This window comes from Pseudorasbora parva, chromosome 5 (assembly GCF_024679245.1).
Source record: "Pseudorasbora parva isolate DD20220531a chromosome 5, ASM2467924v1, whole genome shotgun sequence".
Lineage (NCBI taxonomy): Eukaryota > Metazoa > Chordata > Actinopteri > Cypriniformes > Gobionidae > Pseudorasbora > Pseudorasbora parva.
Window position 1 is genome coordinate 6,873,303 of NC_090176.1, and position 26,470 is coordinate 6,899,772.

The 26,470-nt window shown below is 41.0% G+C and overlaps 1 protein-coding gene across 11 annotated transcripts in view; it reads right to left on the minus strand.

Moving 5' to 3' along the window:
* The window catches only part of osbpl6 (oxysterol binding protein-like 6), a 90,468-nt gene that overhangs the window by 21,880 nt on the left and 42,118 nt on the right, over positions 1-26,470 (minus strand). For 2 of the 11 annotated variants that reach the window (XM_067443131.1, XM_067443132.1), the window contains 11 exons: positions 23,169-23,282; positions 22,767-22,937; positions 22,393-22,504; positions 20,553-20,656; positions 19,721-19,813; positions 19,608-19,637; positions 15,312-15,344; positions 6,904-7,072; positions 6,288-6,418; positions 4,745-4,852; positions 3,916-4,053 (listed from right to left, as the gene is read on the minus strand). In XM_067443131.1, coding sequence (XP_067299232.1) covers positions 3,916-4,053; positions 4,745-4,852; positions 6,288-6,418; positions 6,904-7,072; positions 15,312-15,344; positions 19,608-19,637; positions 19,721-19,813; positions 20,553-20,656; positions 22,393-22,504; positions 22,767-22,937; positions 23,169-23,282 — 1,203 coding nt within the window. The remainder of the gene's footprint in view (positions 1-3,915; positions 4,054-4,744; positions 4,853-6,287; positions 6,419-6,903; positions 7,073-15,311; positions 15,345-19,607; positions 19,638-19,720; positions 19,814-20,552; positions 20,657-22,392; positions 22,505-22,766; positions 22,938-23,168; positions 23,283-26,470) is intronic. The other 9 variants (XM_067443133.1, XM_067443134.1, XM_067443138.1 and 6 more) reach the window with 9 other exon arrangements.

Below are 26,470 nucleotides of genomic sequence, written 5' to 3' on the forward strand. Positions count from 1 at the left end.
CTGGAGACATGTGGAGTGGGACAGACATCATTTTAATCACTTCATTAAGTTTTGTTTTGTAGAAATCCTTTCTTTAAAGTGAATTTCATTTGTATAAACTGTATCTTAATTTTAAATAATATTTCAACTGCTAAGAGCCTGTATTTAATAAATAAGAAGCAAACCATGAACGGCGAATGTGGAATTAAACTGAAGTGCGTAACAAACAAACCCACTGCCATGCATGTTTATGCGGCCTTTGAGCATTTCTCATTGAGAAATGATACGATACTTGTGACGTTAAAGCAACAGGCTATATAATATAAAGTGGTATAAATAAACGTGATGTGACTGGAGTGCTGAATTGCAGAGTTGGTGCAAACGCATCCATATCTATATGATCAGGGCTGGATTTCCCGATTACAGTGTCTTAAGCCCCTTCCCGGCATTTGTTCCCGGGCCGCTAGATTTGGTCCATTCACACCGCCAGCGAAATCCCGTAATATGTGCGCTTTCACACACAACGCTTAACGGTCCCGGGTCGAGTTGACACGTGACATCCTGATGTGACGTATAACGGCGAGCGATCTCAGCTTCAGCGCGGATAGTAAGGAGCTCCGTGGTCTCGACTTGTGTCCAGTTTGCGCACGTTTCTGCTTGTTTAATTTTAGTTTCTTTTGTATACGAACACTCTCTGCGTTTAAAAAACAGACGAGCTCTTCTGGCACTGGGGTTGTGTTATTGAAAAAACAAGCTCTAGGAGTCGCACGATAACTACGTACACGTTGCGGCATTAGTTTCGGCTTTTATTCACACAGCGCTCGTCCCGGATCGAACCCCGTAATGTTACTAGGTCCCCGACCCGGGTTCAATTAATCAATGCCGGGACGTGGTTGCTTTAACACAGAAGGCGATCCGGCAATGTTCCGGGAATATTGCGGGTCCGACGTGCAGTGTGAAAGGGGCTATAGAGTGCTAAAGAGACTCTAAAGGTATAACTTCACTGAAGGTATACCATTTCTAGAAGCACTTCAGAAATTGTTGAAATTATATTTATCAGGACTCATGAGATCTTATAAATATAATCTAAATTACAAACAAAATCCAACCCTAAATATTTTATATAATTTTGAAATGATTGTACAATACCTCACGCCTCAGCCTGCTACGCTGATTGGCAGTATGCCCTCACTGGCCTTTGAAAGGGTCATTTACATTGATCAGGCATAACATGTTGACCTAATATTGTGGTCTTACTTTTGCTGCCAAAACAGCCCTAACCCGTCAAGGCATGGTCTCCACTCAACCCCCTGAAGGTGTGCTGCGGTATCTGGCACCAAGATGTTAGCAGCAGATCCTTTAAGTCCGGTAAGTTGCAAGATGGAGCCTCGATGGATTGGACTTGTTTGTTCAGCAAATCCCACAGATGCTCAATTGGATTGAGATCTGGGGAATTTGGAGGCCGAGTCAACGCCTCAAACTCGTTGTTGTGCTCCTCAAACCACTCCTGAAGCATTTGTGCTTTGTGTCAGTAGCATTATCCTGCTGGAAGAGCCACAGCCACCAGAATACCGTTTCCATGAAAGGCTGAACATGGTCTGAAATTATCCTTAGGTAGGTGGAGTGGTTCAAAGTAACATCCACATGGATGGAGGACCCAAGGTTTCCCAGCAGAACATTGCCCAAAGCATCACACTGCCTCCGCCGGCTCGCCTTCTTCCCATAGTGCATCCTGGGGCCATGTGTTCCCCAGGTAAGCCACACACACACACACGGCCATCCACGTGATGTAGAAGAAAACGTGATTCATCAGACCAGGCCGCCTTCTTCCATTGCTCCGTGGTCCGGTTCTGATGCTCTCGTGCCACTGTTGGTGCTTTCGGCTGGGGTCAGGGGTCAGCATGGGCACCCTGACTGGTATCTATGCCACCCCATACGCAACAAACTGAGATGCTCTGTGTATTCTGACAGCTTTCTATCAGAACCAGCATTAACTTCTGGAGCAGTTTGAGCTCCAGTAGCTCGTCTGTTTGATCGGACCACACGGGCCAGCCTTCGCTCCCCACGTGCATCAATGAGCCTTGGCCGCCCATGACCCTGTGGCCGGTTCTCCACTGTTCCTCTTGGAGCACTTTTGATAGAGACTGACCACTGCAGACCGGGAACAGCCCACAAGAGCTGCAGTTTTGGAGATGCTCTGACCCAGTCGTCTAGCCGTCACAATCTGGCCCTTGTCAAACTCTCTCAAATCCTCACGCTTGCCCATTTTTCCTGCTTCTAACACATCAACTCTGAGGACAAAATTTTCACTTGCTGCCTAATATATCCCACCCACTAACAGGAGCCGTGATGAAGAGATCATCAGTGTTATTAACTTCACCTGTCATAATGTTATGCCAGATCGCTGTATATTATCATGCAAATAAATATATTTGCTATAGTGTCTTCATTTACTCCACAACCAGGGTTGATTGCCCGATCACTAAGTTCCTGTTATTGGATGACCTACTCAATAAAAGCACAACACGCAAAACATAATCAACATCTATTATGGTGGAGAAAAAAGAAAGAACAAGGAGACCTGAGCAGCTGAATTTCGGGGCTAAGGGGGTCGCTCTGTCGAGTTTGTCTTTGCAAAGTCAGACCAACAACAGGATCTAAAAGCTTATATTTTGAATCGCAGCTTCTGACATGGTAGCCACACACACTAAATACACTAAACTATTTGCTGTATCGCTGCCATAGATTGACCAAACTCCCCACCGCAGTCATTCCCTTTAAATAGCCTTATTTATTACCTAATGGTTTGCCAGCTGAGGTACCATTATTAGATAATATAATTAAAAAGCTAACGACCATCAGTGTAATAACAATTTTACACGTGCAAAGAGAACTGTTCAATTTAATATAAGAAACTGATAAGAAATGAAAGGTTAGGCAGATAATTTGCTTATATTGGGTTCCCTTCTAGACACGAGCGCAGTGTGTGTTTGCTTCACAACTGTGCAGCCCAGGTGGCCATCATTATTAAGTTACGCCACTGTATCGACTCCAAACTTTTGTATATGATGTATACAAGTGCAAATAAATTGTATTATATTTCACCGTCTGCACTCAGCAGTAGCGTGCAACTGTTGTCTTTGAGATAAAAAACACACACACACACACACACACATTTGTTTTTGTGACATATGGGGACATTGCATAGGCGTAATGGTTTTTATTCTGTACAAGCCGTATTTTCTATCCCCTTACACTGCCCCTGCCCCTAAACCTACCCATCACACACACATACACACACACACACACACACTGCCCCTGCCCCCAAACCTACCCATCACAGGAGACATTCTGCATTTTTACTTTCTAAAAAAAAACCTCATCCTGTATGATTTATAAGCATTTTGAAAAGTGGGGTATGTGGCGGAGGGGGCGTGGTTCTGCGAGGTCTGCAGCGGGAGAGAGAGAGCAGAGCGGAGCGGCAGGTAAGTAGGTCACGCACAGATGACGAACACCTGTTTCTGATTGCAGTGATTGCCGTGGAGAGAGCGCATTTAAGCCGCGGCCGGGAGAGAGTTGGGAGAGAGTTGGACTGGGACTTCGCGAGTGACTGACTGAGAGAACCTGAGAATCTAAACCTTATTGAACTGAAAAGGAGTGATCCACATCGAGGAAATAGAGAGATACGCCACTGAGCGTTTGTTGTTTTGTTCATTGAAATACTGAATAAAGAGAGCGAGTCCCAGTCAAAGCCGACCCCTGTCTCCTTCCTTTCACACAACGAACCTTATATCACAGGGGACATAGCCAATGTCCTCTTTTGTCACCCTCTCCTTGTAATACCTGTGTCATACCAATGCCATTATACACATTTGTGTCCTCATATGTCACAAAAACATGCCCACACACATACACACACACAAACACACTTCTCACCTCGTTCTCTGATGAACTGGCGGACAGAAGCACCTCTTGAGCGTCGAAGAACTCAGACACCGACTCTGACATGGAGAGTCTGCTCTCATTGGACACCTGCTGAGAGAGAGGGATGCCCACGTGGAGCGGCTCACCTGCCTACAAAACACACACACACACACAGTTAAAGGACTGTCTGGTATTATTCCTTATTCTCCACCGTTCATTCAAACCTGTGACCTCAGCTACAGGCAGCATGATGAAAGAGCGAAAGGATCTCTATTACCGATATTTCAATCTGATCAGATTTCTGTATAATCAGTAGTAATATGAGGCACAAACCCAGGCCAAAAATAACTATACTGAAGTAGATAATCTTGCTGCTTCACAGAGCTGAAATTTATCACAGCCACTTGTATTCAAGGACATGCAACCTGATGGAAGGAACACAAAAGCCTGAAGGAGTTAAGTCTTGTGGAAAGCGAAGGCCTTGAAACACAATGTCTGTTGCCAATAGTTAAACACATGGTTGATCCGCACGGGCAGCCTCTCGTGGGACTCATTAGGTCCAATGATTGCTCCGTTTGGTTGTATTGCAGCCAAAGAGAATGAGGCCAGAGTACAGTGTCACTTTCCATCTGATTCTGATTCAGCAAACGTGATCTTTCAAGCTTAATGAGTGACTGTGTTCAGAAAAAAGTAGCTTTTTAACCCTATAATAAACAGGGTTCATGAATTTCTCAACCGAAAAACAAAAAGTAAAGAGTCTTCTTTTCTATCCTGACCAGCCTTTTGTCCAATGACCAAAGAATTGACCTGGAAGTGTGGTCAGAGCAGAGGAATATCAGACCTCGTCGGGACTGCTGATGATGTTGACACTGACGACCTGCTCGGACAGAACCGACTCCGAGTGGATCCGGTTTAGACGGGTCTTTAGCTCAACATTCTGGGACAAGGCCTAAACAACAGAATCATCCAGAACAAATGAGCACATGAGTGTATGAAGGGTCGAAAAAAATCTGGACCTTGAGACATTAATTTACATCAAATTAATTCAGTTTTATAACAAATCTGGTTCTCGGCTAGAGGATGGAACTGTAAATCCGATTCTACACTACCGTTCAACCATTTGTGGGGGGTAAGACTTTTAAAAGAGGTCTTTTATGCTCACCAAGGCTGCATTTATTTAAACATTTATTAAAAATACAGTTTAAATTACGAAATATTACTACAATTTAAAATACTTGTTTTCTATGTTAATATATAGTCAAATGTAATTTATTCCTGTGATCAAAGCTGAATTTTCAGCACTGATGTGTCACATGATCCTTCAGAAATCATTCTAACATGATGGTTTACATCTCAAGAGACATTTATGATTATTATCAATGTTGAAACACTATCATTTCTGTGGAAACGGTCATTTTTATTTCTTTGATTAATAGAAAGTTCAGCCAAAATAACTTTTGTAACATAAGTCTTTACTGTAGTTGTTCAACAGATCACAAAAATCACAGTTCGGGTCATATTATGGTTTTTGAGTCACGGATCGGATAATTTTTCTTATTTGAAAGAAAATAAATAATATAAAGATAAATGCAATATAACAAGTAAGGTCTAACTGTAGTATTGAGGTACAGAAATGTAATAATTAGGCCTAAACTATAGTGTTCAGTGCATAAATGAAATATAGATTAATTTTTTCTTTTGTAAACTGTGTTTTTTTTTGTGCGATTATCATTAACGACAAACAGCAGCAGGTTTATTAGGTCACTTTAAGACCTGACACACGGATCCAATATAATGAAACACATCAGAGCGCTCTCTCAACTCTTTACTTTCCCTAAAAACATAATTGACTGTGTTTACAAGAAAACTCGATGTGTATTTTGATGTGTATGTGTTCAATGGTAAGGAGATGCAAAAGAGGAATCAATTTGTTGTTTTCTCGCCATCTGAAACGCGAATTTCTCTGTGTGTGCGGCTGAACCAAACTTATTCCTTTCGCATATTTTGTTTAAATGTTTTAAAATCGATTTAATGTGTAAATCGGCATTACAAAGCGTGAAAAAAAAACCTTTTACTCTATGATTGTTAAACTTTGCAATTAATACCCGAAAGCGGCTAGTCCGAATGGATCGCGGATCAACTAGGATCCTACTTTACTGTCACTTTTGATCAATTTAATACATTCTTGCTGTATAAAATTTTAAAACTGTAAAATCTTACTAACTCCAAACCTTTGAATGGTAGTGTATCCATGAGATGAAGTTTTACAAAAACATAAACTAATGATAAAGTCACATGTTGGTGTAAAAATAAATCCTACACAAATAAAAGTGTAAGTTTCCCCCCGATTATAACAGTAACAATGTGTGGTGGGCGGAGCAGACCTGTGACAGGGAGCGGCGGAGGGTCAAAATCTGATTTGATTGGCCGGTTTGCTCCTGTTCAGACAGCACCTGTTTAATCTTCTCTTTCTCTATGGCTACTGTGTTGAAGGCAGACTTCAGAAGAGAGTGCACTGCAACAAACACACACACACACACACACATAAGTTCATGCTGAGTGCTTACAAACTCCGCCAGGCTTTGTCTCTGGGTCAGAACCTGTGGCCTGGACTTGTCATCCGCTATCACTCAAGAACAGCACCTTTTGTTTTTCAGTGAGTAACTGACTGCCTGAAGCAGCGTTTCCAACAGAACCCAGTGATCCTCCAAAAACAAGAAGAATGTAATGCATGACTACATAACAATAAAACAGTTTTTTATCTTTAATCTGGCAAACTTAAATATACATAACAGTAAACAGTTAATGAGCTCACAGATTAATTTCCAGTAAATTCATTAGACTTTTAGAGTTTGTGATTCTTTTTTAACAATTCACTAAAAGAACCGACTCATCATAGAATCAAAAATCATAGACGTGTTATTTTGCTACTATTTTGTAATACAATGTACATTCAGTGACCTGCTGTGCAGGAGACACTGGCATGAAGGTTTTGTTCACCTTTCTGTGCAATGATGCAGAAATCTTCCTGCAGTTTGATGTAGTCACTGGCGCTGTCGATACTGTCAGTCAGACGTGTGACAGGCGGTTGATAATCAGCCAACTCCGCACATAGGTTAGGATTAGAGGAGTGGAGACGCACTTGAGACATACTTGCACTCAGGGGAACCTGAAACACACACACAAACCACAGTGAGACAGAAGCCATCCCAGACACAGTCTCAGGGTAACCAGCAACAGGACACAAGGCGGACAAACAGTCTCCCTCTCAGAGCAGAGCGATTCCTTCGACACAGTCCGGTGTGGATGAGTATAGTTTAGAAAGATTTCAGGAAAGAGTTCACAGACACACAAAAACACACATGCCAAGCAGTGTAAAGGTCAACGGTTAGTTCATGCAGCAAAACATGAAGACATGTGAACCATCAGCATGCGTTAACATATTACCATGAGCTCAAATAATCAAAACAACAATCATAAAGTCACACTAGGTGTGACAAAACCCCATTATTCAGAGATGCTGGAATCCATTTTATTTTTTAAAGCATTTCCCCCTTTTTACTGGCTAAAATGTATGCTTTGAATTTGAGGATGCAGATACATACTGTAAGCACAAAGTCAGCTCTATTTTGGTTGACCGAGGCCACATCCACACAAAGCCAGAGCTTTCCATATCAAGAAATATCTGCGTACACACAAAACAACTGAACCCAACTCAAAACGATGTAGTACACATGCCAGACCAGTGTGTGGCGCTGTAATTCAGCAACAGAGATACACTAAAGCAGAGAAGAAGCACCGTTTCACAAAATATATATACGGATTGGCTGTACAAACGAAAGCGCAAGGGTGTCAATTTCAGATTTATCCACTTTGGGACCCGGTTAAAAAAATTACCGGTTTCAGGCTCCTAAAACGCTGGATCCGGCTGGACGAAACGCTGATACGATACCAAATTTTTATGTATACAACTAAACGCGTCTCCGTGTGGACGGGGCCTTACTCATCTCATTATGGTACATGCAACTGTGTGGCCATTCGTGAAGTTAAGTTGTGATGCCATGAATCCTGTTTCCAGGTCCGAGCCTCTACTCCATTTTAAGAGGGAATACTATCTCAACAGCTGTACATCAGGACTATTCATTTATTGCACAATTTTAAGCTAAGCTTTTAAAAACTCATGGTGTAAACTACTTATGGTGTCCCAGACACCAATATTTTACAATTCAGAAAAGATTATTCACAATCCGGCCGATAGAGATTGTGGTATGAAGATAAAAGTTGGATCAGGGTATTTTGTTAGTACACATTAAGTGTAAGCACAATTTGTTGCTTGCTTTTGGCATCTGATAGAGAGTTTGAACCCAGAAACAGTGACGCGTGATGCCAGGCTTAACGAGCGCAAACTTAACTACCACATCTTTAGATCATTGGTCAGTACACTAGGGCTCTGGTTTTCAACCCTGGACCCATATCTGTTGCACATTCTGTATAGTTATCTAATCAAGCATATCTGAATCAACTCATCAGCTTGCTAGTAGACTCCAAAACCTGAAATTGGTTTGTCAAATAAGAGAGATTGGGGCCATCAGGGGTAATCCAGGACCAGAAGCACTAAGGAAGTTCTGCACCTTCTCTACATGAACTACTGCATAGACTCAGCACTTCATTTTCTACTTATGGCATCTACACATATTCTTTGTTTGTCAAGCTAGGCATTTTCCTACAGTGAGAGAAAAAACACTATTTGTAGCGAGCAGGGCGGGGCCAAGAGCCGTGGGAATGGAGCGAGGCCGGTGGCACGATCGCTAATGAGCGGCTTTACCAAGTTCCAAGTTTATCTCCACCCCTAATCAAACACACATGAACAAACTAATCAAGGTTTTCAGCATTATTAGAAAGTCACAGATATGTGAGTTTGATCAGGGTTGGAACAAAACTCTTCAGGACAGTGGACCTCGAGGGCCAGAGTTGCCCGCCCCATCATAGACATGGAACAATGTGCTTTCTTGCAAACAGGCTTACCAGCACTGAAAATAGCAAAGATTTTGACCAGTTGAATACGCATGGCTTCTGTAAAGGCGCCTTTGTCCAAACGGCATCACAGCAAAGGACCTACACGTCATCTATCCACTGTGCTTAGGCACTAAACATACTAATCCCACACTAGCACTTTTGATTTTTTGCTTTCATTAAAAGATGCAGTTTGTGCATTTCAGCGACATCTAGTGTCGGGGTTGTGAATTGCACAAGCAGTTTTCAAAGCAGAAAGAGAAGCTACGGGGCCAACACAGGACAAAAATGTAGTCGTCAGAGAGAGCTGAGAGTGACTAGGGCTCTGTAGAATAGTTTGTCCGTTTAGAAACATGGCGGCACAAAATGGAGACTTCACTGTAAGGGGACCCTCGATGTATGTAGAGAGAAATGCCTCATTCTAAGGTAATAAAAACAACGATCCATTATGTAAGGTCTTTATACACCACTGAAAACATAACTATGTATATTATATTCATAAATACTACACACTGCTAGCCTAGAAATCTAGATGCACCCTAGCGGCAGCAAATCTAATCTGCCCGCGAGTGTCGTCTAGCAACTCTCAATACACTTCTGAGCTGTATTCGCCTAACTCTTGCCGGGCCAATCACATGGTGTATAGAGTTGGTGGGCGGGGCCATAATGACGACGGCCGAGTTGCGTTTGCGTGCTTCTAGTAAACACAGAAACTGGCGAACGGCGGTCTTTCGAATCAGCTTTGACCGCGACTCTGGAAGACTTGGAGTTAAGCTTTTCTCTGAGAAAAGAACAAAGAACGGCACTGAAGTCATTCTTAAAAAGGGAAGATGTGTTCTGTGTTTTGCCGACCGGATACGGCGAATGTTTAATCTGTCAGCGAGCTCCGCTTCACCTTCGTTGCTCTGGTTGGTTGTAGCGCTATCCTATCGCGTGCAGAGGGATTTTGAAAGACAACCGTTTATCCGCCCCTCGGATTGAGCCGTCAATGGTGAGTTTCCAGACCAAACATCTTGATGTGGGTCTGGCTTGTCAGGCTAACACACTGAACCTTTAAAACAAACCCTCTCCAAATGTGCTCTACAGCAGTGGTTCTCAAACCTGTCCTGGGGACCGTCTCCCTCATCAGACACAGCCAATTCAAGTCTTGCGGATTCTACTAATGAGCTGATAATATGAATCATGTGTAGATGAGGGAGACATTCAAAATGTGCACTGGTTGGGGGTCCCCAGGACAGGTTTTGAGAACCACTACTCTACAGGACAGGAATGCTTGCATTGATGTGAAGTCTTCACTCCTTTGGAAGACCAGGGTCATTGTCGGGGGAACAACTGGGAACATTGTCCCGGACCTTTGACTCATTAAGGTCCTCCATGGCAGCCAACTCATTAGTCCCAATGGACAAGGGGCCAACTCACACAAAGTTTGTCCCCATGCCGCATGAATCTGAATGGCAACTCTGTCAAGAAGCAATGAGGCCTTTTCTCTGTTCGGCATCTGGAGCTTTGAACAGTTATCTCAGAACTTAAAGACTTAATGTAGATGCAGTCTTAGACTAAATCAAGACTTAAAGTGTTAATACAGAAATGATTTGTCAACCAATATTCTGAATATCTGAAATCTGTGCTTAGAGGTGACTGGTTTACCTCTACTGATGCATATTTACACAAAATCTACGATTTTACATAATCTCAGAGTTTACAAATTCTTATTTTTTCCATTCTGACTACCTCAAGCCTCTTGCATCTTTACCAAATATGTTTGACCCTTTCACACATTTTTTAAGGGCACACTTACAAGCATTATGGATGGTCATAATCCTAGAAAAACCTCTCTTGCTCAAAGTAAATTGTGTTCATGGGGCTGCACTTGGATACTTATCAAGCATCCGCATTGCAACAGAAGAGGATAAGATTTCAGAATAGCTTGAACCAGTTTAGTCTGAGGACACTGGTGTCCTTTTGTCTTTGTCTGAGACTGTTAAATACTGGCTGAGGCAGTGGAAATGTTAGGACTCATTTCCAGATAGAGATGGGTGACATTTTTAAAAGTCAAATCCCTCCAGACATTTATGCAGATAAGTCTGAGTGTCAGCTCGATGCCTACAGCACTGCACATCTGGAGGAACAAAAAGTCTCCTGAAGGGTGGTTCAATGATGGGATAAACCACAAGGTTCATCACCTCAGACACAGTAATGCACGACTGGGGAGAAGCCATTAAGGATCGGACAGTAAATGGGACATGACCTCTTTCTCTCTAAAGTGTGTATATCAACTACTTCGAACTCTGCGCAGTTTGTAGGGATTTGAATCCCATTCCTGGATGAGTGAAGACTTGGATGTAACAGTGTAGATATGGAAAAGATTAGGCCTGTTGTAGATATGATCACCACAAAAGAAAATGCACAGTGTCTGCTGTCCATTTTACTGAAAGAACCAGACATGCTACTAGGCACAGACGCACTGGCACTCCTGTGTCCAGTCTGTTTTATGCATTTTTACCTGTAAGACTTTATCCTCACACTCTGAAAACAATCACAATCATATTGAGTTGGAGGAGAGTGGTGTAGCTATGGCCAGGGAATCCACTGTTATTGGGAATAGTATGAATATTAAAAGAGATTTCATTTCTCTGGTATGATGGGAATCATTTTATCCACAATGTCTGAAACCAACCGCATCAAACTGGTTTTTGCTAGTCTGGAATTTGAATTCCCAGCGGCATTCAAGTCTGGAGAGGAGGAGAGGTATGTAAGATTTGTCTTACTGGTTAGGGCAGGGTTGTCCAAAGTCTGGCCCGGGGATGAAGTCCAAATGGCCTGCAGCTAGTCTATTAAAATATAATACATGTGGCTCCCCATGCATAATTTAATAATAATGCATTTTTCACAATCTCAACACAAGGCCAGGTGTAGCAGTAAACCATAAGTGACAACGACTGGATAACTGATAAGCAATGCAATTTCTATTGTATATGAGAAACCTTAAACACACCAAAATGTAAAACGCACCATTCGTTTTAACCACAACACAATGACCATTTATTAGCTCAGCCTAAAAGACAGTGCAAGTTTAAAACAAATGTGCTGACCAATATGACCACTAAACAGCACAGTGAGATCCAGTGAAATCTCCAAAACAAACCACAAATGTCTTGGTGATTATGCTAGTTTAAAGCCAGATGAAACCGAGCTGACCTTCTTAACAATACTAATACAGAAAACTGGAGAAGCATTGTGCAACAATTCAGTTAGAATACTTTTCAATCCACAAATCACCAACATTTACTTTGTGTCAATGAAAATAAATGTACATGTGCCCAAACCAAGCATGCTGCCCACGTCCTGAAAAGTGAAGCCAAAGGGTCTCGACCGCCCCCTGGGGATTGGTCCCAGTATAGCTCATAAGCCCCGCCCCTCTGTGTATTCTAACGTGACGCGAGACAAACTAAACAATTAAATTACACTACAAATATTTTTTTCCCCAAAGATGGTTGCTGTCATTCTAGGTAGATTTATCACGCTGATGTAATTGTTTGCTTTTTTTTTTTTTTAATAAGTTTGGTTTTAGTTAGTTATTTGATGCTATAAAAACGTGGTTGTGACATCATGATTGACAGCTGAGATTGACGGCTTCTCTGAGCGAAGTTGTCAGTGAAGCACCAACAGATTTGTCCGGGATTTTCGGGATGAGATTTGAGCTTTAACTTTAGTTTCTAAATGTCCACAACTGTTTATTTCACACCAACATAACGAGTTGTTCTCCAGCTAATCGATACTGCAGGAGTGCAGGGTTTTGATATTGTGGTTCTACTTCCTGCTCTCTACTGCGCAGACTCAGGTCCCAAATCAGCGCCATTCTTGGACATTGGCAGTTTCACTTTTCTCCGATAGAAGATAGTGAAAGAGCGTCGTCCATCTGTTTTAGAGGATATAGTCCAAACTCAAGCTACTGTCAAATGTGCATTTAAAAGAGACAAAACGTAATAGTTTTGCCCCCCTGTTAAAAAAAAGCTTTGACACCCCTGGGTTAGGGGATGCCATCAAGATGTATCATTCAAGAGGCGTAAAGGAATTAGAGGTCCTTCTACTGGGGGAATGACTACCTCCTCAGTCCCTTTAAGCCGCATTTCCACTGCAGGAACTTTCCCCATGAACTAGGGACTTTTTGGGGTGGTACTCGGTTTGTTTCAACCACAGGAACCAGGGTCTAAATAAAGTTCTGGGTAAAAATCCCCCCCTCAGGAAGTCCCTGTTCATGAGGTAGTTATTTTTCGAAGTTCAGGAACTTTAAGGGGTGGGACTTGGGCGCTGATTATGCTAATTGCTTGAGTTCATGCAAAACTTTATTTCAACCACTAGTTTTAAAAGTCTTCTGCAGTGTTTGCAGTAAGAGTTGTGTGCTATTCTAATCAACAATTGAGTTTAAGAAATACGACCAATGACGAGGTTCAGGCTTTATTAAGAGGACGAAATCCAGCAGGAACTGGAAAGTCGCACGCAGTCCTATATCACGGACTAATCTTCACGGTACTTTAGACCGCGATGGAGACGTGTAGAAAGAATAAAATGCCACACAGACGACAGATGACAGAAGCGAAATGAGGGGAGAAATCCATTCGATTGTAGCCTGGATGCCAGCCGATCTCCACCCCGCCCACAACATTTGAGCTCGGGCAGTTCGGACTGGACTCGATCCATACAGGAGCATTTATGCATAAACAGAAACTGTTCGGACCAATGAAATCATCAGCGTGGGATTTAGACGATGATGGACAGATGATAAACAGTTACGTAATCCATCGACGTCCTCAAAGGAGCTTGGGTTCAAATCCTAAACAAAGAGTTTATTCGTATATGCATTCACCTTCACTATTTCTCTCAGAAATGATGATCATGTTGGTAAATAATCGTATATCCTTAAATTCTTAAAACGGCGGCAAAGATCATTTATTCCAGCGCACGTGCAGACAGGGTTGCCAAGTTTTTACAACAAAACCTGCCAACTACTAGCCCAAAACAAGCCCAATAGCTTCTCGGGGCTGGGGGGGGGGGGGGGGGGTTTCTCAGGAACAAAATAGCGTTTGGGGGGTAAAATGTGTGTTATTTTGGCAAGGTTGCTGCTAAAATTTGCATTCCTGGGTCTATTTTTCCACATAAATGAGGTCGCTCCAACCCGCGGACATGGAAAACAACCTGCGGAAAAAAAACGCAGACTTGGGAACACAGTGCAGCGTTGCTCTGATTGGCTGTAGGTCTGTCCAATTGAGGTCTTTCCCGGGTAGGTTGAAACACCCCATAATTACAGCCCAATGGAGCAGCATCAGACTCGTATTCTGACTACAATTGAGTATGACGACATCAGGCTAATTCGACTGTAGTTTAAATGAGTAATAATTGCAGTGCTCTGTTCAACCGCTATAGAGTTAGAGTTAGTATCGCTATCGTGTTCGAACCGGTGAATGCGGTTTACAAGGTTTCCTAGAGAAAATAATGTTGTGTGTGTTTGATCGACAGTGAGTCTGAATGTTTGTGGTCCAGATAGCTCAATATGAGAGGCAACGTGAACCGCCAAGACCTCATCATGTTTTAAAGAAGAGTGGCTTGATTAAGTGGAGGAAATAAAGGATGATGTGCACAGCACGGTAACAAAACAGACATTTACAGTTACACACCCACCACAAGTGTACACGTCAGTTTAAATAGATGTGTGAGTGGTTTGGGTTTCAGAGATGTTTAGATAACAGTTCATATGTTCTGTAACTGCTAAATTTTTTCATATTATACTATATTATTATAAAGAATTTAACTTCGCACATTACGGTGCTAGAAGCAGGGTCTTGAAAGAAACGCATAGTTCACCCCAAAAAAAGAACAAGTTTTCTCTTCATTATTTACTCACCGTCTTGTTGTTCCATACCTGCATGACTTTTTTTAGGATTGTACATGCGTTAAAGACCTTAGGTTAATTGTCTATAATAACTTATCAAGTTTGCCATATCCCATAGTGAGAGGTCAACCAACTTGACGAAATGAGAACTACTGATTACAGTTGTAACCCCAGTTCATTGAGAAAGATCACACAAAATGGCCTACTTGTCATCGGCTTACAGAAGAGCAGGGTTCGAATGAGTGGCGTTTGTGGTTTAGGGCGGGTCAGTGGCCTGAATGTGTGATGTATGTCATATGGAGAGTCTACACAGTCCCATACCACACGCATCTTCCTCAGAGAACTTGGGTTACAACCATAACCTAAAGTTATTTCTAAAAAGGTCACACTGACGTAATGTTTTGCAGAGAGAATGTAAAGCAGCACTGCATGCAAGGGTTGAAGAGACTACAGCATGGTTATGTCACCATAATGAAGATAACACCAGAGTGAGGGTTCTGCTTACTTTAGCACTGTGCGACTGGGGAAGTGACTGGACCTGGGGGTGAACACAAGAGCCAGATACATATTTAACCAAACACACCTTAAGAGTTACTCATGTACACACACCTCATCAACAGATCAAATAATACCTGTTCATTCACTGCAGCCGACCTCATTAAAGGAACACTTCAGCGTTTTTAGAAATAGGGCTTATTCAACATCTTTCCTACATTTAGATATGTGGGCAAATGCATTTTTGTCTCAGTGCATGCATTGTTTTAGTTTGGCAGGGTCGCCGCTAGCTTAGCTTAGCATAATGAATGGAATCCTATGTTGCCAGCTAGCATGTCCCCAGTAAAAGCGATCCAAATAAAAAACACCTACCTAATTACCTCTTGTGGCCTGCGTATTCACAACGAGTACAAATAGTGATGCAGATTAAGACTAGGCAATTTCCTAGGCAGATATTGACTTGGGACTATATTATGGGGAAGCACAGGCGAAGCACTGCTACTTGAGTGCAGAGATATCACGCAACACACTGCGATAGCTCAACAGCCGGAGGACTCATCCTCATGCCCTCCGGCTGTTGACCATGATATCTCTGCACCCAAGTAGCAGTGCTTCGCCTGTGCTTTCCCATAAGGTGTTTTTTTTTTTTGGATCACTTTTACTCAGGACATGCTAGCTGGCAACAAAGGATTCTATTCATTATGGTAAGCTAAGCTAGCGGTGACCCTGCCCAACTAAAACAATGCATGCACTGAGACAAATGCATTTGCCCACATATCTAAATGTAGGAAAGAAGTTGAATAAGCCCTACTTCTACGAACAGAGGAGTATAAAAAAGCTTCTGTGGATCTGTTGATTACCAGAGAAAATTATTTAGCCTTGTCTCTCAGTTTATTTATTTTTTTAAATGAGTTAAAATAGTAGTTAAAATGAAATGCACTTGCAATGGGGGACGATATTCAATACATTCATTTGAACAACAATCTTTCACATGCATTAGAATCAAATGTCTCGTATCTTGCATTAATTTTGCTGTGTTAGTTCGTCTTAATTAATGATCCAAACAAATGACCCATTCCAACAAAAAGCAACATTTATGAGGGAATAAAATAGAAATGGCCTGCCCATTCACTCACATGCTCTACAGTGATCCATTATAAATGTACAAAGTCCTTTTTAACTACGGCCGATATTGCTGTTAAAGGTTTGGAAACTGTTTAACTGGTTTATAATGGATCCACTGAGTCAAATGTCAGGCCTTCAGAGAGTCAGACTGCGGCAGGCGGTCTCCTCCGATGCTATGGCTCAGGTTAAGGACTGCAATAATGAGGTTGTGAGGTTGAGGGTAAGCGGTCATGTGTTTGTGCGTGAAGGTTGAAGAAACTCGCACACGCACTGAACTCGCTTGCTTAGCACTGTGTGACAAACTCACTTGTGCACGCAACCAGTCTTTTGACACACTTCTGATTCAAGTTCCTACACTGAAATGGTGGAGCAAAGGGCTGGCCAGCGTCAGTCTTGGAAGAGTTTTGCTCCAACCCTGATGAAAACTCACCTGTGTGTGGCTTTCTAGTAACGCTTAACATCTTGATTAGTTTAAGCCAGCTACACATTGTGCGATTTTGGCCACGATTTGGCCGCCTGAGACAAATTTTCCTAAAAGATTCCTCTGATCCTAAGCTAAAATCTGAAGTCTTTGAACGTTAGTTTGACATGTTCACCGGTAGCCGAATAATGAGCGCTGCGATCAAATTTTACCTCAGACGAAATTCTGGCAGTGCGCACAATCCTGCAGTGTGACTTCTCCAACGACAACCTTCAAATATCTCGATTTTTTCAAGACAAACTATGACCAAAACGAGAGCTAGAGATTTCTTAGTGGCTGTCATTTCAGTCCCGCGTGTAATTCAACTCACTGTCACCGAACGCTTCATTCATTGATGATAAAAAACACCGGACGAGTTTTCTTGCGTGCATCCATTTTTAGCGCGCCTTGACTTTCATACAGACTGACATTAATGACAACTGTTATCTTACAGTGTGACATGTATTATATTGGGGATTAGTACAGTCTGACAAGCAACATTCGCAAAGGATTTTGAACAATCACACTGTGTGCAGGACCCTTTACTCAGCTGTGTTTGATTAGGGTTGGAGCTGAACTCTGCCCTGCTTTACGATCTTAAGTGCGGCAGATTGTGGTAGTCAGTTATGTGCACTATAACTCAGAACCAGTGTGTAAGATTAGTAGGGCTTCCCCCTAGCCAAACGTTAGTCGACTAGAAGAGACTTAGTCAAACAGTTGTATTAGTCGTAGTCGCAGAAAAAAAAGAAAAATAAGTCACGCATCCATGAGGGATGTCCATGCCATTTTGTCCGGCAGGAAATCCAAACGTTCGCCTATCATCCATAGACCTCAAATATGGCTTATCACTTGAAACATGTAAGTAGCAACTTTACATGTCCGCTCACTCTAATGTAACCTAGGTAAATGTGCGGCGTCATTATTATCCAAGTGTTTGTGTGGAGTGTGGCAGCTAGTTGTGTAGTACTCGAGACCGGTCTTGAAGGTCTTGGTCTCGACCACATTTGTACTCGGTCTCAGACTTCGAGGACTCAGGATTTTGTTTCAAGACCGGTCAAGACCCCAACTGCTGGGATATTACTAAATTGCCAGAGCATTGTCTGATTTATTTATTAACATGAATGTGCTCGGATGTAAAACTTACGGCTTCAGATGCAATCAATAACTTCTTTCTAATTTTATTTATTTATTGTGTCGGTTTTAGAAATGAAGGAGGGATTGTGTCAAAAGTGCCATTAAATTGTATACAAATGCTCACAAAATTCAAGATATTGTTGGGAAAAAAAAGTACTTGTATGAGATCTGGATTTTTATATTATGATGTGATATAATGAAGTAATATCACAAGAGTAAGAGAGCTGTTTTCAAAGTCATTGCTCAGGCCATAATGTGGATCTGTGTGAATCTAAGGAGTTCTGGTCTTTGTCTTGACTCTGTCTTGGTCTTGGTCTCAACACACATTGGTCTTGGTCTCTTATTAGGTGGTGTTGACTGTAACACTAGTGGAAGCTAAAGTGTAATGCATGTACTGCATGACATGGAGGCGCCGACCGACACGATGACTTGGATTTTTTCTTGACAACAGCAAACAATTTATAATCCTGAAAGCTGCATCTCTCTAAAGGCGTGTCCACTATGCTGCGCAAATGGCGAGTTAACCTTGTCAACTTCATCTTTGCACTCGACACTAGCTACATTTCCATTGTTTATGGCACTGTTGTTTTAAGTGTGGTTTTATTGTGTATAGTGTTTTGATGGTTGTGACTGTCTTTATGTGTTTTTTCGATATTGTACAGCAGTTTGTTCAATGGCCAGTTGTGCTTAATAAAGAAAAATAAACAAAACCCTGTTTTTATGCGTACTTTCAAGTAATGCATCAGAAACGAGTGATGGAAATCTTTGCAAAAAATCCCTTAATTCACAAAAAAAGTTTTTTTTTGAGTTTCTTTTTGACTTGTGCGAAAAAGAGTTAATATGAGTAATAGGAGATGGAAACTGATGTTTTATTTTTATTTTTATAACTGTTGGTCCATTAAGCCTCATTATAAATGCTTTCTTGGATCTCTATGGAAGGAAACGCTTAAGGGATAATTAAACGTGTTATGCTCATATTCTGCACTTTCTGTACATATGCTTTATTAGTTTGGTGATTACCGAGTTTGGTCTTTTAATACGACTTTCTTAAGCCAAGTTAAGCGTGTTTCACGTTAAGCTGAGGGAGTTTAAATTACTGTTGGTTACTAGGGCTCTCAGTACCACCGTCATCCACTCAAACTACTTGATGCAAGCACATCTATTTCGCATTTGTTTGTTTTTTCTTGTTTGCGTTTTTCACTTGGAGTGTTGGGATGGAAACCCAGCTACTGACTCAGAAAACACTAGTTTATTAACAAACAATTACAATGTCTCCTTACTATTTTTGCAGATACATTCATAATCTTTACTTTTGCCGGTGCTTTGCGGCAAGCTTGTGTGTGCTTGAATGTGGATTATGCTAAATATACTCCTACTCCTCCTATTAGGAGAACACTAAACCATAATGAGCACTCGTTTAATATATAGAAAATACCATACCATAAATGTGCGATTAGTCGACTAATGGCTTGAATGAACGACTACTAGTCGTCTACAAAAACCTTAAGTCAGGGGCAGCCCTAAAGATTAGTAATTTCATGCAAACAGCATTTAGCACAGGTTTCTTTGGCTGTGATTGCATGTTACCTGATTTGCATAATTCCAGCGAATCGAATGCTAAAATGATGCAGACAGTGCAGTAAATAATAAATGATAGTATTTTACCCTCAGTGTTGATTGTGTGTGTGCTGAAGATGTACCTGCTGTTGCAATTTTGCATCTTTGCTGACACTTTTAGTCCTCCATCTTCTGCTGACACGCTTTTCTTTCTTTGTCAAATCTACACAGTTACTCTGAATTACACGGACACACACACACACACACACACACACAGCAAAGGGGTGAGAGGGTTAATAGCAGAAAACTGAAGAAATGAATCCATCAGCAGTGACAAAAGAAGATGAGATGCTGTAAATGAGTGACGAGCAGGCTGGGTCTTCATATGCAGAAGCAATGGCAATGACAAGGAAAATACTGAGGAATCATAATGTGTTTGAGGAGTTGAATTTAGTTTGAGGTTTAGGTATTAAAATTACTATATATGTTATGATAAACAGAGCAGCATCAACAAATTTCCATATTTCATCAGATATCAGGCATAGACCAGACATCAAAGCTTCTATAGATCCTCCTCATAATTCTGAACGTTTATCATTGTTATGAGAAAGTCTATGCTCAGTCTGAGAAATCTCTTACTGCTGCATGTTAAATATCATATTAAGGGTTTGCAAGACATTCAGAAAAGCACGTCTTTCTTTTTTTCTTCTACAACCCACTGCACTGTTTGGCCAACACAGCCCTAAACTGTCCGACAGGGTATTGATATAAACAGAGTTGGAATATAATGTTAAGTGAATTCAAACAGACAGGACAAAACAACAGAGACATGTCAGGATATCAAACCTGTGCATTAGGCTTGCAAAAGAGAAATACAATCTGTCTGTAACACTGCAACACAATCTGTCCAACTATACTAGACACCATGATGAAGCTAGGACTGGGCTAAAGAGCTGTCTGAGTGTGTGGATATACCTGCATGTCAGTGAAATTAGGAGCGGACTGTGTCCTCTGTAAGATCTCCAGACTTTGCAGCAGTTGACTCAATTCTAAAAGACTAGACTGGCAGTAGGCGAGCTCTGAAACACACACACAAACACACACACTGTTGAGACTCAAATGTAGCTTTTAAGACAAGGGTCAGTTTTTAGGAGCAATCTTGCACACACACTAAAAATGTTACTGTGGTTTACTCAGTTATTTTGGTATGTTCAACTCAAACCATCAAGTAAATGATATTCAGAGATTTAAAGTTAATAATGTTAATTAACTAAACCACTGAACCATTTTTTTTTAGAGTGCAGAATTTCCCTCTCAAAAAAAAAAAAAAAAAAAATGTTTTACAGAAAATGCACTTATTTTCGTGAAGGTGTCTTACACTGACATTATTTTGATTAAGAATAACTTCATTATACTTCATTACCTTAATGCATCTGAATGTTTTAATTATTTTGTGACAATGATTTTTTTTATTAAAATCAGCATAAAGTACAAATAGTATAATGATGTAATTGATAAATGACTTTTATGCATTAGAGGTAAAAAAGGAAATGGTCAAAAATAATATAATAATATTAGAGATGCACGATTCTGGGTAAATTAAGAATCACGATTTTGTTGTTTCTAACGATCACGATCTTCCCACAATTCTGAACAGCCAACTAAACAAAATAATGAGTAATAAAATGCTGCAGTCTATTTAAAATGTTCGATTAATCTGAAAAAATAAAGAAAATAAAATTGATTCAATGACTCATAAATAAACTATTACTGAATGAATCAAGAGTTTGAATCTCTTGAGTGAATGATTCAATGACTCACTCATAAAGACTTTACTTGCTTCATTACTGGATGAATCAGCGTTTTTGAATGACTCTCTTGAGTGAATGATTCAATGACTCACTCAAAGTCTTCACTTGTTTCATTATTGGATGAATCAAGTGTTTTTGAACGAATCTCTCGAATTAATGATTCAATGACTCACTCATAAATAGTTCACTTGTTTCATTACTGAATGAATCAGCATTTTTGTATGAATTTGTATGAATCTCTTGAATTAATGATTCAATGACTTACTCATAAAGGCTCACTTGTTTCATCACTGGATGAATCAGTGTTTACGAACAAATCTCTTGAGTGAATAATTCAATGACTAATTGAAAGTCTTCACTTGTTTCATTACTGGATGAATCAGCATTTACGAACAAACCTCTCGAATTAATGATTTAATGACTCACTCATAAATAGTTCACTTGTTTCATTACTGAATGAATCAGCATTTTTGTATGAATTTGTATGAATCTCTTGAATTAATGATTCAATGACTCACTCATAAAGGCTCACTTGTTTCATTCCTGGATGAATCAGCATTTACGAACAAATCTCTTGACTGAATGATTCAATGACTAACTCATAAAGATTTCACTTGTTTCATTATTGGATGAATCAGCATTTTTGAATGAATCTCTTGATGAATGATTGTCACCACCTACTGCTGTAACGTTATAATCGATACAATCTTTATTTGAAGCATTAAGTTACTTTTAAAAGTTTTCATAAACATCAGTGTATATATCAAACTATAAATGTTTATCCCAGTACTTCAGGGATCATTTTAATTATTGTAACAGAAATAATGAAATTGTGTGGCTGAAATCGAGACTGCGATCTTTTAACGATTAATCTTGCAGCTCTAAATATAATTATAAGCAATACAAAATTATTATTATCATGGTTTTTATTTTGCTGTAAAATGTGACCCTTCTAGTGAGATGACCCATATAATGAATTCAGTCATATGAATGAACTGTGTTACCTTCTGCACATTTGTCCATCTCCTCTGACTCTTTTAACCAGGCCGCCACTTTACTCTGTCCATTACTACAGGAGGGTGGCAGGTGCCAGGACAGACTGCTGGGTTTACCCTGCTGAAGGGCACATACATACACACGTTTACATGCAGGCGCAGAAGCTGTCTGAAAGAAGCTTAACTTTGCTTTTAAAGTCAACATGACTCCGCATTAGCGAGGCCTAATGCTTCCAGTGGGACTGGAGAGTAAAAAATGGCTATTATATGCCAAAATGAGGCCAGACCTGAATGCAAATAAATTGCGTGCCATAAGATCAGGAATATGTATGAAAACATGATATATACTACACAAACTTCAGACAAGAGTGGGCGGCAGTGACCTTGTTTTGTTGTGTGCTGGAAGGGGTGTTTTGGGGTGACTCTGCACCGGCAGACGGCGGGAACGTCCGCAGCGTAGCGTCTCGAGGAGAGCGAACGATCTCGTTCTGACGGAACAAACGATGGTGACGCAGCTTGCACACCCAGATGTCAAAAACATCTGGAGACTTCACCTTGAAGGAGAAAGAGCCAGAGTCAGGAGACAGCCAGCTCACAGAACCAAAAATAAGGCATAAAAACAGATTTAATGTCACCTTTATATAACAAAAAGAAGAAAGAGTTTCAAAAGAAATGAAAATAAACCCCTGAGACATAAAAGTACCTGAAGCTGAAGAAACACTGGTCCTCTCCACAATATTTTAATAAATACATAGATCAAGCGAATCACACACACACATACACACCTTCAGATGGTATATGTGCTCTTCTGTGTCCAGATCGATGCGGCGAGCTCTTTTCTTGATGGACATCACAGACAGACCCACATCTATACTGCCATGAAGCTTTCCTTTCTGAATCTGACACAAACACACAAGAACATTAACCCCTCATGTTCCGTTCAGATGTTCACTTGTTCATTTTTCTATATATATATATATATATATATATATATATATATATATATATATATATATAAAATCAGGGCCTATCATTAACACCTGTCAACCCTGCGTGTGATTTCAGCAGTGGTGTGTACTAGCCACTTTGGCGTGTTAATTTTAATATATCATGTATACATTAAATATTTTCAATTGCAGCCTTTTAAAAAGGCATCTGAAATAATAAAATGCAATGTAGTGTTGACAAAAATATAGATTTTTTTGATATATAATCAACACTAAAATATATTAAATGCTTCAACAACATTTTCCTCAGAATAAACACAATACCAGCGTCTCTCTCTCTCTCTCTCTCTCTCTCTCTGACAGCGACTGACACACACACCTGCCTCCTCTCACTCACTCGTTTCATTCGCTCTGGATAAATATATTGTTGATGTTACAGGGCTTGAACTTCGTGGTGGAATTGTGCGTATTGTGCATAACTTTACTCATTCCCGCTGATTTTGGGCTAAAACACCCAAAGTGTGACACATAAAGCCACCTCTTAGCACCAAAGTTAGTTATTGTTCACTGCTTATTACGCAACAGTCAAATACACACAAAATCATGTCAAAATGCCGGTCTTGGCGAGTATTCACATGAACACAGTCAGTTCTCATGTAAGTGAACGTAAACAGTTGAGAAAGAAAATGCATGTGTAACAGTGTAATGGATCCGTGCGTTAGGTCTTAAAGTGATATCAGCTTAATAAACCTGCTGCCAAATTATGAAATAATATTTCCCCACTTTTCCCCATGGTATCAATGACAAAATTGTGGCCAGGTAAAATGCTGAGTGGCTAGTAACTTTCGGAAAAGCACTAGCCACAGCTAGCTGGTGAACAAAAAAGTAATTGTCAAGCCCTGTATATAATAATACACCAAACAGACATAACATTAAGACATAATATTGTGTTGGTCCCCCTTTTGGTGCCAAAACAGCCCTGACCCGTCCAGGCATGTACTCCATTAGACCCCTGAAGGTGTGCTGTGGTCTCTGACTACAAGATGTTAGCAGCAGATCCTTTAAGTCCTGTAAGTTGCAAGGTAGGGCCTCCATGAATCAGACTTGTTTGTTCAGCACACACCCAAGATGCTCGACTGGATTGTGATCTGGGATATTTGGAGGCCGAGTCAACGCCTCAAACTCGTTGTTGTGCTCCTCAAACCATTCCTGAAGCAGTTGTGCTTTGTGTCAGGAGCATTATCTGCTGGAAGAGCCACAGCCACCAGAATACCGTTTCCATGAAAGGCTGAACATGGTCTGCAACTATCCTTAGGTAGGTGGAGCGTGTCAAAGTAACATCCACATGGATGGACGACCCAAGGTTTCCCAGCAGAACATTGGCCAAAGCATCACACTGCCTCCGCCGGCTCGCCTTCTTCCCATAGTGCATCCTGGGGCCATGCGTTCCCCAGGTAAGCCACACACACACACACGGCCATCCACGTGATGTAGAAGAAAACGATTCCTCAGACCAGGCCGCCTTCTGCCATTGCTCCGTGGTCCAGTTCTGATGCTCACGTGCCACTGTTGGTGCTTTCGGCGGGGTCAGGGGTCAGCATGGGCACCCTGACTGGTCAGCGGCTCTGGCGCCCCATACACAACAAACTGCGTATATTTGCACTTTTGATAGAGACTGACCACTGCAGACCGGGAACAGCCCACAAGAGCTGCAGTTTTGGAGATGCTCTGACCCAGTCGTCTAGCCGTCACAATCTGGCCCTTGTCAAACTCGCTCAAATACTTACGATTGCCCATTTGTCCTGCTTCTAACACATAAACTTTGAGAACAAAATGTTCACTTGCTGCCTAATATATCCACCCACTAACAGGAGCCGTTATGAAGAGATCAGTGTTATTCACTTCACCTGTCATAATGTTATGCCTGATCAGTGTACATAATACCTATCTGCTTCTTTTTTTTCAATAGTTTTTTTTGTTTGCAAAATAATATCTTATTTGTTTATTTTGATTTTGTGGTGCAATATGTCCCAGATATTTCTTTTCAGAGTGACAGTTCCTTTCTCTACATTGTTTTCTGTAATTTCCATTTTATGGTTAAAGGGTTACTTCAGCGATTAGCATATGGCTTTGTATCAGTAGAAACCCTGGAGTATATTCAAATGATTGTGCTTTCTCCCCTCATATCCCCCTGAGACAAGAGATTTATGCATTTTATTTCTGGAAAAATTCCTCCTATGATGCAAATTGACGATATTTGCATCACAGGAGGAATGTTTGGCCAAAAGCTAAAGACTACAGCCAGCAGAGGGAGCCATTTCCGCATGTTTTGAATCCGCGCATGAGGGATGGAGATCACACTCACAGCTCAGCTCAGCTACAGGCACTCATTTAAACGGAGCTATGGTGAGCAATGTAAGTCTTCTAACTTCTCAAATTAATTTCTATGAAAGTTAAGCTTGCAAAGGCATGAACTGAAACGCGTGCCAGACTGAACTGGCGTTGTGAATGTATGCCGCGAGTGTAGTCGCGATTACCTCAGCTCTCATCACGAGACCTCATCAGCTCACTTTTTTTACTCCTGCAGTTAGTGCTCAGTGCTGTGATACTCGCGCGGTGACTCACTCATTATATTGAACAGACACGTTCAGTTTTTAATTGTAGTGTCTTCTCTAACTCAGTCACTGTAATCAAGTAGCGGTGGCTTTGGGAATGGCCTGATAGGCCATTCCCAAGAGAAGGCCAGAGGAGAACTGGCACCCCGACTGAGTCTGGTTTCTCCCAAGGTTTATTTTTCTCCATCATGCCCTGATAGAGTTTTGGTTCCTTGCCACTGTCGCCTTTGGCTTGGCTTGCTCAGTTGGGGACACTAAAAATATGATTAAAGTTATTCAACTTATTATACAAATAAAATGTATGAATTAAGTCTTATTTAATTCTATAAACTTAAATACTGATCTGCCAACATTGTTGCTATATGATAAATTAAACTAAGCTGATAACATCACTGTTTTCTCCAGTACGACTGTACAGCCAAATCTAATTTTGTCGCAATATTATCCTGTTTGACACTGTGAAGCTGCTTTGACACAATCGTGATTGTAAAAGCGCTATATAAATAAAGTTGATTGATAGGGCAG